We start from the raw sequence: 21,137 nt of genomic DNA, 5'->3' as shown, positions 1-21,137 counted from the left end.
GAAAGTTTTGTCAATGATGGATGAAGAAGAAAAACTTATTTGAGTATAGATTGTGGTGGCAAGAAAGAAAATGTGATTGGGAAGTTTTAAATAAGTACAATCCAACTGGTTTTGATCTCATGTTTTGAAATTAAAAAGAGAATTCAATTTTACGTGTTTAAGAAATTTGAGCATAAAAGATGGTTTATGCCATGGAATAAGACTTACTGTTAGAAGAATGGAGAATAATGTTTCAAAGTGCAAAATTTTGACTGGAGATAAGCAAGGAGAGATAGTTTATATTCCAAGAATAACTTTGATTGATGGAATACACAAGGATTTTCATTGAAGAGACTTCAGTTTCCTGTGCGATTAGCTTTTTGTAGGACGATTAATAAGTCTCAAGGGAAAACTTTTAAATTGGTTGGTATTGATTTCAGAAGAGAAGTTTTTGGGCATGGACAGTTGTATGTTGCATTATCATGGAGTGGAATGAAAATGAAATTGTCTTCAGAGCATAGATATAAATGAGTGAAAAATGTCGTTTTTAGAGAAATTTTGGATGGTCTAGATTGATAAGTGGAACAGTTATTTTTGTTTATTGAAGGGAAGAGTTTAAAAGTGCATGTAGATATTTTGTTTTGAAGTTATTTTGATTTTAGAAAGCGCAATGATGATAACCCTCCCTAAAACTTATTTCCTAATGAGGAAGGGTGCTTAACTGAATGATGATGAACCCAATGGTCCTCTTCAGGGCCGGTATTTTAAATATAATAAAAGATTTGCCTCAATTTTTTTTGTTTGTATGTTCATTAATAAATTTTTTGTTTGAGTTAATTATATTTATAAATAAATTTAAATTATACTATATAATATTTTGTAAGCTATCCTTTATCCTTATTTTTCCTTTTTTTTCTCTGAGCCCCCTCCAAAAAGAAATTCAAACTTCAGCACTTATGCTTAAACCAATCTAAACCGAATTTAACTGGGAAGATTTACTGATATTTTTTCGTTTTTCCTTAATCAATTTTCATCATTCAAAAAAAAAAAATTTACACAAGAGGTAATCAATTTTGGACACCTAATAATCCCATTCCAAGATGCCACCTGCCAGGACAATCCGCCTGGAGGGCCTAGCTGCATAGGCATGCCAGGAGAAGCTAGTAGTGCTAAAAAAAGTGATTAAACATAATTTGATAAAGGGATGTTAGATTAATGTTAAGACTTCATATGGAAATAGACTTCCATATGAAGTACAATGTATAGAAGAAAATATTTTTTAAAATAAATTTAAGTATTTTTTTTAAAGCCTTTATATGTAGACTAATTTTCTAAATAAATGTGTATTCTGCAATACAAAGTAAGCTTTTATATAGAAAAATGTTTGTGTGTAAATGAAGTGCAGTATATGTAATTTATGCTATCGTTGATGTAAAAAGATTTCCAGTTACCTGAATTTGTTTGAATGTTGTTATACAATTAAAAAAAATACATAAATAAAAAAAATAGTTTTGAGAATCAGTTTCTGTATAGAAAATAATTAATTGAGTACGTTCTATCTGGTTATTGTAACTTTTATATTTTTTATGTTCATCATTAATTGTGTAATAAAATTTTGCAATTCATGAACTAGCATATTCTGAAAAAATTATAATTATGCTAAGTTTTTATTACATTAAAAATCAGTTAACACTTTTAATGTACCGATTCCTTGTAAAATATCGATGATGAAGGCATAAAAAATAAAACATATTCCTATATGGTGACAATAAATTTACATTTTATGGCACTGATATCTTCTATTAGGCTGATGGCAGGAGAGAAAAAGTGGTCTAAATATGGGGAAATGTATATAAAACCTAAAACAATTTAAGTGAAGAAACAATAATTCAGTTTATAAACAAACCCTAATGTCACACTTACAAATGCACATATAAAAAGAGAAATGAAAAGAAATTATTGTTAAAAGAATTGCACTAAACAAGAGATTATCAACAAGAGATTATCTGTAATTTTTTATTGCAATCTATTTAAACAAATTAATGCTAGTAAATGTTTATTATGCTTAATTGGTAAGCAGTGGAACAATACTTAACATCAATAAATTTGATAGTTACCATAAATATAATAAAAATAATTGTGAATAGTAACTTATGTAGTAAAATTTACATAAAATATTTTATTGATATGAATCCAACTTTCTTTTTTGTTTTGTTTTATTGTTTTATAAGTGTTATTGTAAGTGAATAACAGTTACATTTAATTGTGCATTCTAAAGTAATTTGGTTTTATTTTTGGAATGAAATTTTTTACTTTTTGTTTTAATTTATCTTTTGATGTGTATTTTATTAACATGAGTATTTAATGAAAAAATAGTCATTCTACAAAATGAGTTATTAATTCCTCTATAAATAGTACTCTGAATTAAACTGAATGATTTGAAAACAGTGAAAATCTTGTTGCAAAAAGCAAATAAAATTAATTAATTGATGACACATTGATCCTAGTAAAAAGATTTGATCCTCCTCTCCTATTTGAGTCCACAGAAGTAACTAAGAATTACTGAAATAATAAGAAATTTATCCTGTACTCATACTTATACAAGTTAAAATTTTAAAGTGCCGTAAATTTTGGAGTAATACAATCTTATTTCATTAATTTTAAATTTTTTTCTTTAAAACAATAGTTAAATGATGCATTTAAACTATACAAAAAATTCACAAACTTGACTTTCCAGTAATTTTTTGTACTTCTGAAAAAGGATTCATCTATAATTACCCAACTATGCACAAAGGAATTGTAATGTGTTTTAACTGTTACATATGTTTGTTCCCTTCTGTAGTGTCACAGATCCAGTCAATTATAATCAACTTTTGGGTAATAACAGGTCTTCGGTCTGTAAGTAACAGGATTATCTTAAATAAAAAGGGGAAGTGTTACACTGACAGACAAAATTAAAAAATTACACTATTTGAAAATTTTAATGATACTATTCCATAAAACGATAAAAAATAAACACCTTTTGCCTCTTTTGACTTTTTGAAAAAATCATTATTTTTGAGGTAAAAGAAAAAAATTGTGCTCAGCAAAAGCAAGCAGAAGTGAATTATGGCTAACATATACTTGCATTACACGTATGTACATTATTATTCATTAACATTAAAATGTTTATTCAAGTTTCACAATGTTTCTAAAAAACAAAAAAGTTATACCAGTATCATTTATAGATGATTAGTATATTGAATGCTAAAGATTTGAAGCAGCAAATAAGTGCTAATAAAACAATTATAAAAACAAAAAAACTTGATATTAGTCTTGGATAATACAAAGACGAATGTCCTCATCTACCTAGGATAGTTATGAAAAATGCACAAAAGGTAGTTAAAAAAATTTTTTTTTTTTTTGTACAGCCATCTTTTCAGGATATAGAAAATTAGTCAACAATGTGAAATTTAATATTACTTCTACATTTTATGCTGTAGTCAAGATGCCTGTCTAGATTATATGAGGAGGTGAATTTAATAGCCTCCACTTTGTCAAGATGTACAGACACCTGAATATAACATAAAATGTAAAAGTAATATTAAATTTCACTTCACTGACTAAGTAAATTATTGTATTCTGAAGAATGCCTGTAAGAAAAAAAAAATTTGTTTATTTTTTTGTTTATAAGTCATAATTACACTGATAAACATACTTTTTTTTCCTAAAATGTGAAAGTGATTTAATTTTTTTTTTTATGCTGAAAACGAATATAAACTTAGAATCTTTCTATGACCCACCATTTTTGAAAAATTTTTAAATTTTAATTAAATATTTTTTCATTTTTCAATGAATAGTTAGCATTTTAAGCTCCTATATTGTATCTTGTTAGCTCATTTTTTATTGTTTAACTTTGTTAACATAATTTGTAAGCTATAAATAAAAAATACTAGACAAACAATTAAATCATTTCATAGTCACACATTATGACATATCTAATACTGAAGAGTGAGCCTTCTTGAACAAGATTAATCATGTCTGTGCAGATCAAAATATGTAGCTGAAAACACAGCTGTGTTGTTTGTGTTAAGTACCATTTAGGAATGAATTAATTTTGTTCAGTCTTATTGCTGTCTTAAGTTTGTTAACAGTGCAGTGACATAATGCCTCGAAATTGTGTAAATCATGTGGATGCCTTTTGTTGTACGTGGTGAGTTTACCTTAAATCAAATAAAAAAAAAAACATTACCTTTAATTAAAAAAGCATATCATTTGTTCTTTAGGTATAAGATTGGTGATCAGGATAAGATGTGGACTCCTCATATAGTATGCACTAATTTTTCTGTTCATTTAAGAGGATGGCTGAAAGGTATATGGAAGGCTTTGCCATTTGGTGTACCTATAGTTTGGCCTGAACCAAAGGTCATGTAACCGATTGTTACTTTTGTTTAACTAGTATGTCTGGAATTTCTAAAAAAATCTAAATCTATTGTAAAATATCCCTCACGCCTGTACCTCACAGTGAAATTGTTCCAGTTCCTGAGCCACCTGTGAATGTATGTTTCGAAAGCAGCAATGAAAAATCAGGCAGGGCTTTTGCAGCCAACAAAAACTTTCTCAGTACTTTATTGATGAAAATATTTTGGTTTATTGCACAAATATTGCTGAGTTTATGTTGCACTTAGGACAAGTTCATAAGCCTGAGGACTGGCACCTTTTCATAGTTTCGTCCAAGTATAGTTTAAAAGTGGTTCTACTACACAATGGTAACAAATATCCTTCGATACCAATCACTTATGGTATTAGTTTGAAAGAGACATAAGATGTGATAAAAGACGTTCTTGAAAAAATAAATTATAAAAAACATAGCTAGAACATATGTGGTGATTCGAAAGTTATAGCTATTTTGATAGGTATGCAGTTAGGCTATATATACTAAGTACATGTATTTTCTTCGCAAATGGGACAGCCGAGCTAGGATAAGCATTAAGTTACCAAAGAGTGGAAGAAACGAGACAACTTAACTCCAAATGGGAAAAATATTATTCATGAGTCCTTAGTTGAACGCAAAAAAAAAATTTTTACCCCCCCAATATCAAGGTAGGACATACTTTTTGTTTCCTAAAATGCGATACATGGTTTTAATCTTTTTTTTTGATGCTGAAAACTAGTATAAACTCAGAATCTTTCTTCACCCACCATTTTTGAAAAAAATTTTAAATTTTAATTAAAGATTTTATCATTTTTCAATGTATAGTTAGCATTTTAAAATCCTATATTGTATTTTGTTAGCTCATTTTTTATTGTTTAACTTTGTTAACATAATTTGTATGCTACAAATAAAAAATACTAGACAAAGAATTAAATCATATCATAGTCACATATTATGACATCATATCTAATACTGAAGAGTGAACCTTCATGGACAAGAATAATCATGTCTGTGCAGGTCAAAACATGTAACTGAAAACACAGCTGTGTTGTTTGTATTAAGTACCATTTAGGAATGAATTAATTTTGCTCAGTCTTATTGCTACCTTAAGTCTGTTAACAGTGCAGTGTCATAATGGCTCGAAATTGTGTAAATGATGCGGATGCCTTTTATTATGTATGTCGTGAGTTTACTGTAAAATCAAATAGAAACCTTATTACACCTTTACACCTTTAATTAAAACAGCATATCATTTGTACTTTCAGTGTAAAATTGGTGATCAGGATAAGACGTGGGCTCCTTATATAGTATGCACTAATTGTTCTGCATATTTAAGAAATGGGTGAAAGATACACAGAAGGCTTTGCCATTTGGTGTACCTGTGGTTTGACGTGAACCAAATGAGTGTTTTGTTTAACAAGTGTGTCTGGAATTTATAAAAAATCTAAACATACTGTAAAATACCCTTCATTGCAATCTGCAATCAGGCCTGTACCTCGCAGTGAAATTATTCCATTTCCTGAGCCACCTGTGGATGTATGTTTTGGAAGCAGCGATGAAGAATCAGGCAGTACTGAAGAAGACAACAATTATTTTGATTTTTAATTATCTTCCATTAAGCCACATCTTATATCACAAGGTGAATTAAATGATTTGGTTAGGATTTAAATTTATCAAATAATCAAGTTGAACTGTTAGCATAAAGTTCATAAACCTGAGGACTGGTGCCTTTTCATAGATTTATCTAAGTATAGTTTAAAAGCGATTCTACTACACAACAGTAAAAAATATTCTTCAATATCAATCGATTATGGTATTAATCTGAAAGAGACATACAATATGATGAAAGAAATTCTTGAAAAAATAAATGATAAAAAACATAGCTGGAACATATGGGTGATTTGATAGGTATTGCTATTTTGTTAGACATGCAGTTAGACTATACTAAGTACATGTGTTTTCTTTGCGTTTGGGACAACTGAGCTAGAAATAAACATTATGTTACCAAAGAGTAGAAGAAAAAAGTTAACTTAACTCCAAATGGGAAAAATATTATTCATGAGCCTTTAATTGAACCCAAAAAAATATTTTTACCCTCTCTCCATATAAAGCCAGGACTATGAAAAATTTTGTAAAAGCAATGAAGAAGGATAGTCCCAGATTTTTGTACATGAGGCAGTAATTTCCGAATGTTAGTGAAGGAAAAATTAAAGAAGTATTTGTTGGTCCTCAAATAAGAGAGTTCGTCAAAGATAATGTATTTAACTCAATGTTCAATAATGTAGAAAGTGCAGCTTGGACTTCATTTAAAGATGTTTGCAAAAATTTTCTCGGTAAACAAAAATCCAATAATTACCACGATATTGTTAATCAACTTCTTACTTCACACAGAGCTATGGGATGTAATATGTGTTTGAAAATGCATTTACTCCACTCACATCTGAATTTTTTTCCTGGACAACCTCGGAGACGTAAATGACGAACATAGTGAACATTTCCACCAAGACAAAGTCACAAAGTTACAAAGTACAAAGTTTTTTGCAAAGTCACAAAGTTGCAGGGTGTTGATGTTGATGGTATCAGGCAATAACAACAGACAACCTCACAAAGTTGTAACAATCTCCACTTCACTTTTATAGTACTTTCAATGATAGAAAGCTGCTATAAAGGGAAATGGAATACTAGCATACTAGCCGATTACTGTTGAACATTAATTTAGGATGTGCCTGAGACTATTTATAAAAGAAAAGCATCAGCGCAATCATTCTAACACAGATATGGCCATGCCAAATTATAAATTTTACAGTCTTTAACAATATTTTCCCTTAATTTTTTTTTAAGTGTAATTTATTTAAACTAAGGGTGATAGGAAAATTCTATTTACAGATTTGTAATGTACACTAAAATGCAATTCAAGAAATGGTATCAAAGAGAAACATTAAAATTTTTTTTTGTGTGTCAGTGGTATTCATGATAGATATGTACAATTACTAGTTGGGTTTTTTTGTTTTTTAATAATAATTCTATTTTATAATATTTATTTCAAATGAATGACAGAAAACATTACTAAAATTTTTCAATTCAGATCTTTATTAAATTATGCACTAGACCACATCAAGAACTGATAGTGTGGTATACCATGAATAAAATGTGAACTTCCTCTAGGAATTTTAATTGATAGGACTGAGAAAAGTACGCAAAACCTTAATCAGAGCAGCTTTGTAGAATGAAAATTAATAAATAAAAGACTTAAAATTTAAGTTCAGAGTGTTGATGTTGATGGTATCAAGCAATAACAACAGACAACCTCACAAAGTTACAACAATCCCCACTTCACTTTTATAGTATTTTTATGCAATGTATGGAAGTTAGGTTACTATTCGAAAGTTATCACAAATAATTTTTTACTATTACATTTATTCATTAAGGAAGATTAGGAAAAGACATTTTTAATTTAAACTTAGTAGGAAGAAGATTAAGAAAATCATTGGTGAATTGTGTAAAAGAATAACTGATAAAAGAAAACAGTGGTGAAGAAAGGTTTCAAGGAATAATGATGTGGAAACCGGCAGATGCCCATGATCTGCAATCCAATGTAAAACAAATGGTTAGAGTGAAATCAACTATAACTATTTATCAAACTCCTAAAATTAAAATGATTTATGTCCTAAATTATCATCCATTCAATAATTTAGGAGTTTGATAATTTTCACATCTGCTGACTCTTTGTTCATGAATGGTACAAATTTTTATTTTATCTCTAAAAATAAATATATAGCATTGATATTACCAATGAACAGTTTATTTAAGATCTTGTAAGTTTTTTGTTGCCATTTCTTCATAATTTTTTATTTATTTTGAAACAATGCATTACTCATAAGCTAAAAAAAGTTAGATGTATTATATATTATATCTATTATTACGGTAATAGAGTAGAGTTTTCCATAACTGATTGAACCAAGTCAAAGTTGGATACTTATAAATTCAATAAATGAAAAGTTCATTAACTGATTTTCTTAGTCATTCTTTGTTTTAAACTTTCAAATTAAACTATAAAACAATGAATAATGACTGCATTAATAGTGCAGCTGATTTTATACTTAACAAAATGCTGTCAAATACTAAAAAAAATTAGATAGATAAGTAAAAGAATCTGTATTTTTTAGGAATAAATTAATACTTTTTCTTTCTTCAAAAAAGATAACATATTCATAAATATAAATGAATGGAAATGCTAGAGTTTTTAATTTATTTAATGTCCGTTTACAGCATTCAAATGTCTGAACAACTTGTCAGCTAATTCTTGTATCCTGAAAACTCATTCTGAAAAACAGATTCATTTTGAAGGAAAATAACATAATAGATTATACTTCAAATGGGAATATATGGAGTGAGAACTAGCATCTCTTTGAATTTCTCTGTGCATGTCTATGTAGGGAGTACTAGCATCTCTACCTTTCATGTAGAAGGTTTTGAGTTTCAAATTCTCTGTTGTGGTATTTTTTTCACGCTACAAAATTAATTTCTTAAAAAAAAGTTTAAAGAATAACTGATAAAAGTGATATACAATAAATAAATATATGAAATTTCTCAGTAAAGGAACAAAACTCTTGAAATAAAAGCTTTTTAGGTTTATTTTTTATTTTTTTATAATTGATAAGTGGTCTTATATTTTTTGTTGTTTGAATCTGTATTGCTGTTTTTATTCTTTTTATTATTCAGGGAAGAGTGTACTCGATAAACAGAATGACTGAAGTCGGCTTTTCACATACTTCACTTAAAATGAACATGATATTCGTCTTTTTAGTTTGGATTGGTGTTCTTAAGAGTACATACTACATGATATTAACACAAATATAAAATTTTATTTAGAAGTAATGTGCATTTGAGGGATGGTCTGAGAAAGAAGATGCCTGAATCTTGGACAAACGAAAGCAGTACTCTCAGCGGTACTTAATTGAGAGTTTGGTGAAGCATAACCCATACCCAACTGTAGTGTCCCTGCAATTTTATTCAGCTGATTTCTCATTTACAGGCTTCTTTCTGTATTGAAGATGAGAAAATCACCCTCAAATAATCCAATTTAATCTTAAAGAAATTTCACTACAGGATCTACAATCTATTCCATGAAAATTGTACCAGAAAGCATTGTAAATGTGAACAGATTCTGATACTGGACATTGACCACAAGAGGGTACTATTTCAAAGGTGATAAATGTGTTAACGTTGTATGATAAATAAAATGATTTTTAAAATGCTCAGTTGTTTTTTTTTGGATTTAGTCCTTCTCCAGGCATAATAAATATTTAATACTGATAATATTTAGTAATGATATAAATCATTTATTTTCATAGGATGCTTCAAAGTGAAACAGCAAGGATTAATTTTGAAATGAATGATTCTGATGAATCAATTCTTTTGGTCCCATAAGAATTTAATGTTAAAAGAATCTATTTTGAATTTCTTCCATATCTTAAAAGATACCCACAAATCTGCATTAATAATAATACAAATGAAAGAAATATTGTTCTGAAATTAGAAATTTGTTTACCTGAGAAGATAATACAATTACTCATATTTAAAGTTAATTGATCACAATCTATTTAGTAAATAATTTTCTGGATTAAAATAAAATTTTCTAATCATCTTATGTACAGTAAATGTCTCTGGATGTAGGTGCAGTGATAACATGACACATTAGGTAACAATAATCGGTTTCTGATTTAGCGAAGCATCATTAATTAATAATAAGAAGAGCAAGAAAGTGAGAACAGTTCTCTTACGGTAACAACTCATGTTCTATGTCTTGGAATGACATTTTACAATCATTCTATATGAATATTCTAATTAAAAAGTGATATCTGTTTAGGTAATAAGATAGCACTAAGTAGCTGTAAGAAGCTTTACATAGTATAAATTAAATGGATTTTCCTAATTTTGCTGTTTAGATCTGCACAATACTAAAATATTGTTATTTATGCCAATCAAGACACGGAATGCTTATTATTTTTGAAAATGAATGTCACTGTCAGTAGTGATTTGTGACAGGTTGCCTACAACCACTATGGTTATGACTATGGATATAACATACATATCATATTGTAAAAAAGGTTATACCACTATTATTGAGTGACGGTTTGTTATTCCCTGCATTAACAAATAATTAAATTAGTTTGATGAAAAAGTATGGATATCAATTTTAAGAACATTAGAAATGAGATAAAAACACAGAATAAATTATTATTATTTTATTTAACTATTTTGATATATAAAAATAAATAAATGTTTATAATTTGGCATTGTATAATAATACTTTTTTTAATGACCTCCATGTCCTGATTTTTGTACAACAGCATGAAATCCTGAATGTTTGTCAGCGGTGTAATGAACATGTCTTACACTACCATCTGGTTCAACTAAGCTGTAATATCCTTTCACTGCATCACCATCGCGAGTCTCATGTTGTGATTTAACATCATGTGTATGTGGGTCATGAACTTTATATTCAAACATATAATGAGCAGGCTCCTGTAAATAATAAAATATATTATTAATATTTAATGGTGTTAAATTAATAAGAACAATGTTTTAAAAATAAACAATTACAAAAAAAAGTAACTCGTAAACTAATGAAGGGTGCAATACATCACATCATTAGACTATGAAAGGGTGTAGTTTGTTTATGTATTCAATTAATAAAAATAAAGTTAGGAAATAGAACCGAGTGATATGCTTGTAAAAATTAGCATAATTTGAAATCCGAAGTTACAAGAATAGTAAGCCAAGGAAATGTTAATGTATCTTCTAATAAAGGAAGAATTAACTGAACTAAATAGTAGAAATATTTGAAAACTACAATAAAAAATCTGAGATGGACAAACCTAAAATGAAAGAATATGGTAAACCATGTGTTTTTATCATTTATCATTAAGAAACTGTTCCTGAGTAATTAAACTGTAAAATGACTCTCTTGTATAACACTGTGTTTGTACCTTATTGCTTTGTTGAAAAGAAAGTAAAATAAATTAATAGGAAGAATGAAAACAAAAGATTGGATGTATCAATATATGAACAAAATATTTGAACAACATTTGATAAAATTGATGTAAGAGAAGGAAGAAGAAGGTATAATAGAAATGGGTGAAATATTACTTCATGCAGTTTAAATAGAAAGGTTATATAGTTCGGTCATATATTGAAGCTACAGTTGAGAGAAAAAAAATTAAAGATAAACAGAAGTTGAAAGAAAAAAATATCTACGGAAAACGTGATTTATTATCGAAAAGATATACAAACTATCAAGAGTTAATATCTTTTGACTTATATCCATAATAGTGATGAATAAAAACTGCAATATTTAAATTACGAAAGAAAGTAAACTCTGATGTTTAGTTATATGCAGCTACGTTTTAAATTAAATTCAAATTATTTAAACTACTGTATATGTACGTCGTGTTTCCGATTAGCAAAGAAGGCTAAAAAATAATAGGCTATAAAAAACAAGAAGGCTATATATATATATATATATATATATATATATATATATATATATATATATATATATATATATATATATATATAAATATAAAAATATAAATATATGGCATTTACCATTGTAGAAAATACTAAATTACCATATATGAAACTATTCTAACATTGTACAAATACAGCTTTATAACAGCAAATTGCCCACTATTAGTTTCAAAATTAATCGTACTGTTTCTGGGGATCTAGTCGGCGCAGTCTATAACTCGTTTCGATTTGCGCTTTCTTTGGTTTCGAATTACGCATGTAAGGTTAGCTGTGGTGTAAATGATTATTTGTGGTTCGACTGTTATTTAATTACAATATGCATTTATGTTTGTGAGAAAATTGAATTACAATTGTAGTTAGTAGAGTACTTTTTATTTTTATTATTGAAACACAATTCTGCCATTTATTATAACTTAGTTTTGCAGCTCCAGAGAATTGTACTCTTTTGTTAGGCACGTAAGTAAATTAGTTTTTTTATGTAAATCTTTAATATTTATTAAGCATCATTATTTTACGAATTTTATAATATTTTCTTAATCATGCGATATTATTGTTTTAACAAACATTCATTTTAGGTTAGGCAGTATAATAATAATTTTAAACAGTATAATAATTATAATTTTTATGTTAGAAATGTTCAGTGGTACTTTGTGACAGTTGGTTTTTTAAACAAAAATATATATTTTAAAGAGTAATTCGACTATTCCAAAAATATATTGCCATGAACTTCTATTAGATATTTTGTGAATTATAATGCAGTTTTTTTTGTAGTGGCATCACATAAAATTTACTGTTTTTAAACATTCAAATTTGATTTTGTCAAAATGTTATACAAAAATAGATTATTCTTGAATAAAATTACTCATTGTAACTTTTTCATTCCGTACTTTGTTAGCTATATTTATGCACGTTTAAAGATTAAAAAAGCTCTGCGATATAAGTGAAAGTACAGAAATTTGTATCTATTTTAATTAAAGCTTGCTAGTAGAGAAAACTGCATTTTCAGTTTGAAATTAAGATGATACTTTTATCTACAGGTTTTCATAATGCAGTAAAAATCTTCTAAAAGTATATTGTTTTACTTTTGTAAATGATATATTGTTGTTTCTTGACAAAACAATCAAAAAGGTACTTAGATATTTTCTGTGCACTTAAGTACCTGATTAATTATTTTTAATTTATTATAAGGATTTTAGAATTTATTGTACAATTTAAATTTGGTTAACTTTACGAATTGTAACTTTTATGGGCCGTTTGGGACATATAAAAAAGGATTTGCAACTGAAGAAAGCATTTTTGTGTAACTGAATGGAATAACAAAATTCTCTGAACTGAGTTGCATTATATAATGCTCAACATGTTTTAAAAGTATGTGGAACTACAAACATATGTATTTGTCTGTATACCATTACCAACATTTATTTAATTTAACTATGATACAGTAATAACTCCTGTGTTGGCTTTTAACCTTTATCATACTTTACCCTGAACTTCATACTTGGATGTTTTTGGCTTTTATTATCAAATTTTTACATACTTTATGAAACTGCTCTTTTGATTTAACTTAATACTTATCAGAATTTTTTTTTTTTGCTACCTTACTTTTGAATAAATCGTTACATCTGTAGGATTACATGTCATTGTATGATTGATTATTCCATTCATCAGTCTGTTTAATTATTTGTTCTTACATTTTTATGTTATACAATTTAATACTTTCTTTTTCCTGTTTAGCCTCCGGTAACTACCGTTTAGATAATACTTCAGAGGATGACATGTATGAGTGTGAATGAAGTGTGTAGTCTTGTACATTCTCAGTTCGACCATAGCTGAGATGTGTGGTTAATTGAAACCCAACCACCAAAGAACACTGGTATCCACGATCTAGTATTCAAGTCCGTGTAAAAATAGCTTCTTTTTTTCCTGTTTAGCCTGTGTAAAAATAGCTGGCTTTACAATTTAATACTTAAGCTGCTAAAATGGTAACATGTCGTCAGTTAAAGACTAACTCATGATTTAAACAAAATATTGTAGTTATTTTGTCATAACTTAATATAAAAAAAAAAATTAATAGTAAGTATAACTGGTTTATATGTAAATAAAAATTCATAAGTTTAACAATTATTTTGAAACATTCCCTAAAATTGCCTATTTTTTTTAATAAAAAACGTTTATTTATAATTTTCTCTTTTTTAATTCTTTTACTTATATTTCTTAAAATATAAAGTATAAAGAAATGTCAAATATTTACTTTTAAAATAACCAGAAACAGTTTATCTTTCCTTGGTTTTTTTCTTTAAATTAATATTTCCAACCTTCATTAAACTGCCCTGTGTTAAGTTTTGTTGTTTTACATTTTGATAGTTGATTTTTGTGTAGACACAGATGTTAAATACACTTCTATGAGAATGACATTAATTAAAATGGTATCTTGGACATTAAAATGCTTTTAAAAAGTAATATAACTTATAGATATGTATTTAGAATGTAATACCTACAGTCACAGAAAAAACTTAATATCAGCTAATCATCTCTTATGTATACATTGAACCTCCCACTAGCAGGTTGGTTATGCCCCTCTTACCATCTTTGCAAATTATTAGATGCCACCAAATATTTTATATTAAATCATTCAAATTGTTCATAAAAATGTTGGGTTACTATGGGTAGTATCAATTTTAATATATATATATATATATATATATAATTGTAAGCGGACTTAATTAAATTTTTTTTAATAGGTAGTTTTATACATTTATTTGTTAAATTTCGGTTCGGAGATTGTTAAAAAGAATTTGTAGTTAATTATGTTTTTACTACTTTAAAATTAGTTTTTTTTTTGTCAGTCATTAATGGTGAAATAAAATGATTTAATGTAACTAGTGGTTCTAGCAGCAGTCACATTATGTTGTTTATATTTTTTTTGTGTATAAAACATAAGTTAAATTCGTCGTGATTTTAATTAAGTAAATGTAATAAAAATAAAATAAATCTTACATGATGATCTTCATGATGACCGTATCCATGATGGCCTACTTGAGCACTTACAGTAGCAATGATAACAAAGCATACTACGATTATGGATACCTAAAACAAAATATAATATTAATAACATTTTCAAATATGTAGATGAATGAATTTAATTTAATCCATAAAAGTAACATTTTTTTATTAAAATTAATGGACTAATTTACATATACAGTATACTTATGGTGAAATGGTAGTGTTTTATCTGGAAGATCCCTTGTTTGAATCCCAGTCAAGCATGTCATTTTTCATAATCTAAAAAAATTTCCATTCCTTACATATTCTCGCATCAAGGTGGTGAATTAATAAAAAATAATAATAGTAATTAATATTTTTCTTGTTGTTTTATCTAAAGTAATAAATAAAGTGTTTTTTATTTGTAAAATTTTGTATGAGTCATTATATTTTTGAGACTGTACCTTGTCCTTCATAATTATTATGAAACTAACTTTAAATTATTAACTGGTGTTTGTTAATAGCTGGAGATTTATGATTATAAAAAGTCAAATGTAATGCATTTTTTTTAAATTTATTTTTTATCATTTACTATCTTATTGTAACAACTTCTTAAAAAATTATAAAATTTGTAAAGAATTTTACTTTGTCATTAAGTGTTATGTAGTATTACTTTATCTTTATTTTATTAAAATAAAAAAATGTTTTTGAATTTTTAAATCTATTAAGGAAAAAGAATATTAAGTAGATTTGAACAATGGTGAACTGAATTTGAACAATAAAATTTTTTATTAACTGTTTGTGAATCTGTGGTTGAACCAAAGCAAAGAGCACCTATTTCAATTTAGCGTTTTGTCTGTGGTGCCAGCGATGCGCTTGCAGTCAAATGAATTGTCCAGTTTTTATAAAAATTTTCATTATGTTTCCTTTCTATTAGGTAAAACCGTATATTGTAATGATTCTTCATAAAATTCCCTGTTTCTAAATAATGGCCACTACAAATATTGGCTATTAGACCTCATTTGCTGAGTTAAATACTTTGAGCATATTACTCTGTAAATATTAATTTTCTATATCTTTTAATATAGATAAATAAATTTGAAAAATATATTGAAGAATTGACCGTAGGGATATATTGGGGATATCTGCTCGACAGGCATTAGGTAATTAAGTTCAGTATCCTAGGAAATAGTGTTACTAATAAAGTAAGATTATTTTTGGCATTAGCAAAATGTTTTGCCATCTTTGCAAACCGGTACAGTATAACATCAACATATTATTACTGGTGTATTGTAGCAATTCGGTTACTACTACTGGCAAAATAACAAATTATAGAGAAGAAAATTTAAAAAGAACTTTCTTTAATGCCGATCATCATCTTGTTTTTGGTTTTGTGTCATGTATTGTTACACTTAGTGTAATAAACGATGTTAGACTTTTACAGTAAAGTCATTAGTTACTTTTATAAGGATTTGAATGCTAGACTGTGGAATGCTAGACACTGGTGTTCATTGATAGTTGGGTTTCAATTAACCACACATCTCAGAAGTGGTCAATCTAAGTCTGTTCAAGACTACATGTATACGGGTAAATTTAAATCATGCCTGGCAAGCCGATAGCGGTAACTCTCTCTTTCTTTTGTTTCTGTTTAGCCTCTGGAACCGTCGTAAGGTATTACTTCAGAGGATGAGTGAGGATGGTATGTATGTATGAATGTAAATGATAGTTGTAACTGCATTTGTGTATACACACACACACACACACACACACACACACACTTGCCTAGACGTTTGGCAATAGCTGGAAAACTGGTTGGAGAAAACAAATATTACACTTACTGGTTTTCAACTCTGTTCTGGTAATATAGGAATTATTTTAGAACAACAAACAAAGAATATAAACACTTTTTTTTTTGCTGTAAAATTTGGAAATGAATAACATTTCACAAGTTCATTCATGAATAGCTCAAGTTTTATTCATGAAACAACTTTTTTTTTTGTCTACCTGAAGATTTCCTTAATAGTTGTAAAAAGGTATATATATATATATATATATATATATATATATATATATACATTTCTTATGGCAAAGTATTTTATCCCTTACATTAAGGAAAAAATACTGAACTGTACACTTTTTTCATAGTAATCTGTAATAAGTTTTGAATAATTATTATGAATAATATTTCAGTATTATATTTGTTTGCCCAACCCCAGCTTGCTAACCCGATTTTCTTTAGGAAGTTATAGAAGCATGTTATGACATGAAATATCTGTTAAGAAATACTTGTTACTGCATGAAATCAAGATAATTAGTGAAAATTTTGTACAAATTTTCATTATATGCATTAAACAAACGCCTTACAGATTCTATGTTTTCAGATATACAATTATTTCAAGTTTATTTTTGGAGAGAAATAATTGCTAATTTTTCATCTCTATAGTGAAAGGGTTTGGTTTCATTTAAATATTTTTATTTAAGGAAGATTTTTCTAATGGTTTTTTGATATTTTCAACATAATTAAATTATTTCAGTACCAAAATTATAAATTTTGGGGATAAATTTTTTATTCCTCTGATTCATATGTGAGAGTTTTCTAATATTTTCTATTTGTTATAATGAAAATTTATTTATATTTTTACATAGTATTATGCAGTTATAATAGTAGTATCTGTACCAATTTCTTTCAATTAAAAATATTTTTTAAACTTACAGGATTTGAATAAACCTTGAAAGTATATTTTGTGAGTAAGTGTGAAATAAAATAAATTTTGTAAAATATTCATCACAGATATGTTTGATTTAAATATCACAACTGTTTACTGTAAAAATTAAGCTTGAACAAATCTTATACATTTTGTGTAATAAATTAAACTGTTTTACAATCGACAGGAATGTTATTGTTCCTGGTATACTCAAAACAATAAGAAAAAAAAATTTATTTAAAAATAATGTAAACTGTTATAATACAGTTCATGTTTTATTATAGCAAGCACTAAGATCCATTTTCCCCTTGTTTTTGTCGCAGTTATGTATTCAGTCCATGGGCATTTCTTTTCTTGCTGGACACAACTGTGATCACAACGGGAATAAATTCCCATTTACACGATAAAACTACAATGTAAATATTTTATATTCTGTACATATATATAAATGAAAATTTTCCAACTAGAAGGTTCTTGTATCCTCAGAACTGTAAACTGGAATATTATAAAATGCAGTTATAAATGAAGTATTTGTAAACTGCTTCTATAAGAATTATGTATTATTTTTATTTATTTATTTTTTTTACCTCCGGGACCACCGTTAGGTAATTAGAGGATGAGATAAATGACAATTTTTGTAGCGTGTGAAAATGTCATGCCTGACCGAGAATCGAACCCTGGTCCTCCGGATCGGATGAAATGCCGATATGCTATCTCTCGCACCACGGAGGCCGGAAATTTTAAATTTAAACTTTTGTAACGTTCCGCCGAACCAAATTGTATAATAAAAGCAAACTATATTAAAAAAAAAAAAAACTCTGTTTAATGTCTAGGATCGCGTTGTGAGTTTAAGCATATTACGTCATTGTGAAGATCTGAATCTGATATTTTCCGAGTTTCATGGCCTTTTCTTCCCTGAGCCAAACACTACCAGCGGTCTCTATGTAGCAGATCTACATGTGGCAGTAAACTGAAAGGTATTTATTTGTGCACGTAGTTCCTCTTCTAAACTGTAGGATCGCTTGGCGCCTAAAAATTAATTTACGAATTTTAATTCAGTTTTACTATACGATCGCCTCACTACCCTGGGTACCAATTTTTATGCATTTGTTACACGAGTGGGTGTACCCCCCCATATATATAGATTTAACCGGAGAATATCAACGAAGATGTTATAGTTCATCCGAAAATAATTTTGTTTTTTATTTTAAAATTGCCATTTTCAGTAGATTCACTTTTCGCTAAAAATTATAACAAATTTTGATTGATATCTTAATCGTGTTGTTACTATGTACGAAATATTTATTTGTAAATAGTACCAACACGCTGACGTTAATAATAATCATTATGATGGATGATAACGAGTTTTATAGCATTGCCATACCCGAAAGGGATTCAAACTAAGAATCTCCGGGAAGGCAGAGACAATACTATCACGTAAAAAAAATCAGTCTACTTACACGGTTTAAACATTTGACTCGTATTAATTAGTTTTTTAATGATAACTTTTGGTTAGATTTTTTTTTAAAAGTATTTATTATCTATAATAAAATTTGCTTTGGGTAAAAATTCTGTTTTTCAATACCCGATATAAACTATTTTTGAAGGATGTGTATGTGAGTGCATAATTTTTGGTAATTTTTGTCATCTCTGGACATGGAAAAATTATTTTTTGAATATTTGAGCCATGAATGAAAATATACATATTTTAAAGCCTACTTTTTTTTAAACAAATTGATGTTTTTTGATCGGCCAAGAAAGTATTTGAACAGATGTTGAAATTAATCTGGAAGTTCCCAAATTGTAAGCTTGTTCCCTCGGTATTCTATAATACTATTAACAACTAGCCGGTCAGGTCTCGCTTCGCTCGCCCAACCGTCTAGCCAGGCTCCCTGGACCTTCGACGCGTTCGTATCCTCATGTTTGTGAGAATATTAAGTATTTTACAGATATTCACTGAAGAATAAAAGATTAGTAATTTTTCTTAATTATATACCTGTTGCCATGGTGACGGAATTATAATGAAGTAAAAGGATTAATGCATTTATATATATACAGTATCAAAAAGCTTGGTGCTTTATTTTTATTTTTATCAAATTTAAAAAAAGTTATGTTTACAATAGTTATTTTTTAAGAAAATGTAAAAAAAAATAATAAATGTTAATGTAAACAACGTAGTGTTTATAGTACACAATACAATTTATTATACAGCTGTTAGTTCAGTTTTTTCCGCTAGATTGTAGCGCTTCATTAAAATGTAAAAATGTGAGCACATACAGCAAACAAACCAACGCACCATGCTGTTTTATTGGAAAGATAGATATATATTGGAAAAAAATGATTAGGGAATTCAGTAAGATCGTTTTAGATTATTTATCTATACATTTATGAAAATTATTAACCATAAAAATTTAGTGTACAAGTTTTATTAAAAAAAAAAAAAAAAAACGTTTAATATAGTACGGTGAAACAACTGTAATTATGTGTTTATACAGGAACATTATTCTGGGATGTAAAATACTTTTTTTCTATTCTGAATAATTTTAAAAGGCTAAATATTATTTTTCATTACTTTATCTATTTAAAATATTTTTTTTTTATGAAAATTATTAAAACAAGTTATTTGAGAGACTTTATATTAGTAAAGAATCAATCTGTCAGTCAGTTCCAATATTTATTTCTTTTTTCCAGTAATTTAATCCTAATAGTAAGTAATTATTGTATCTAATACATACCTGGTTAGTCCTCATATCGATTGATAAATTGGTTTTTATTAAAAAGTGTTCTTGTTGTGATCTCACTAAGATGCGAGTGTACAATGTTGACTGACTCGATTGTCCGATTTATTTTATATATATGCTTTGTCAAAGAGAATGTAAAATGTTGCATCGATTCATATTGTTAAATTTAGGAGAAAGTTGACTTTAATTTTTTTTTTTTTATCTTTAAGTAATTGATATTTTTAATATTGAAATATTATTACTACATATTATTATTATTATTCAATATTGTCAGAGCAATTAAAATTACTTTAGGCTAGATATAAGTTACAATATAATGTAAAATAAGTGAGTTAGTTATTATTATTTTTTTGTTTTGTTGCGTATTGTTTTTATGTAATAAGCTTGTTAATACTGAAAATTCCCTTCTAATTCTTAATAAAACCGACTTCTTTCTTTCTTTCTTTCACTGGTAAACTGTATTGGTAAATAAAATAATGTTTTCTTCCGTTCTACTTACACTAAAAATTAACATTCTATTACATATATTTAACCTAATTTTTATTAGTATTATTATTAATACCTTTTTTCCTTTTTTTTTAAATATTTCACATAACATTATGTAATATTAAATCATTGAACCGATTTAAATATAATGAATAAGATATGTATAGTTGAAAAAATTAAAAAAAAAAACAATAAGCATTTACGTTCTGTTAACCGGTTTGTATTGTTATATGCTTTCTTCTCTATAAGATTGCAATTTATTGTTTTTATTAAGAATCACTTAGATTTATTAATTGA

The 21,137-nt window shown here is 27.4% G+C and overlaps 1 protein-coding gene across 1 annotated transcript; it reads right to left on the bottom strand.

Annotated features, from left to right (window-relative positions):
• Positions 1-10,711: 10,711 nt before the first annotated feature.
• Positions 10,712-20,363, bottom strand: LOC142330933 (cuticle protein 7-like). The gene is made up of 3 exons (XM_075376399.1): positions 20,349-20,363; positions 14,924-15,013; positions 10,712-10,921 (listed from the first exon to the last, which is right to left on the bottom strand). Exons 1-3 carry the CDS (start codon positions 20,361-20,363, stop codon positions 10,712-10,714), a joined length of 315 nt encoding a protein of 104 aa, XP_075232514.1.
• Positions 20,364-21,137: the final 774 nt, after the last annotated feature.

The sequence above is a fragment of the Lycorma delicatula genome, chromosome 10 (genome assembly GCF_047948215.1).
Source record: "Lycorma delicatula isolate Av1 chromosome 10, ASM4794821v1, whole genome shotgun sequence".
In the NCBI taxonomy this organism is placed as follows: Eukaryota; Metazoa; Arthropoda; class Insecta; order Hemiptera; family Fulgoridae; genus Lycorma; species Lycorma delicatula.
The sequence above is the reverse complement of the archived record's forward strand: the minus strand, read 5'-3'. Positions and strand labels throughout refer to the sequence as shown.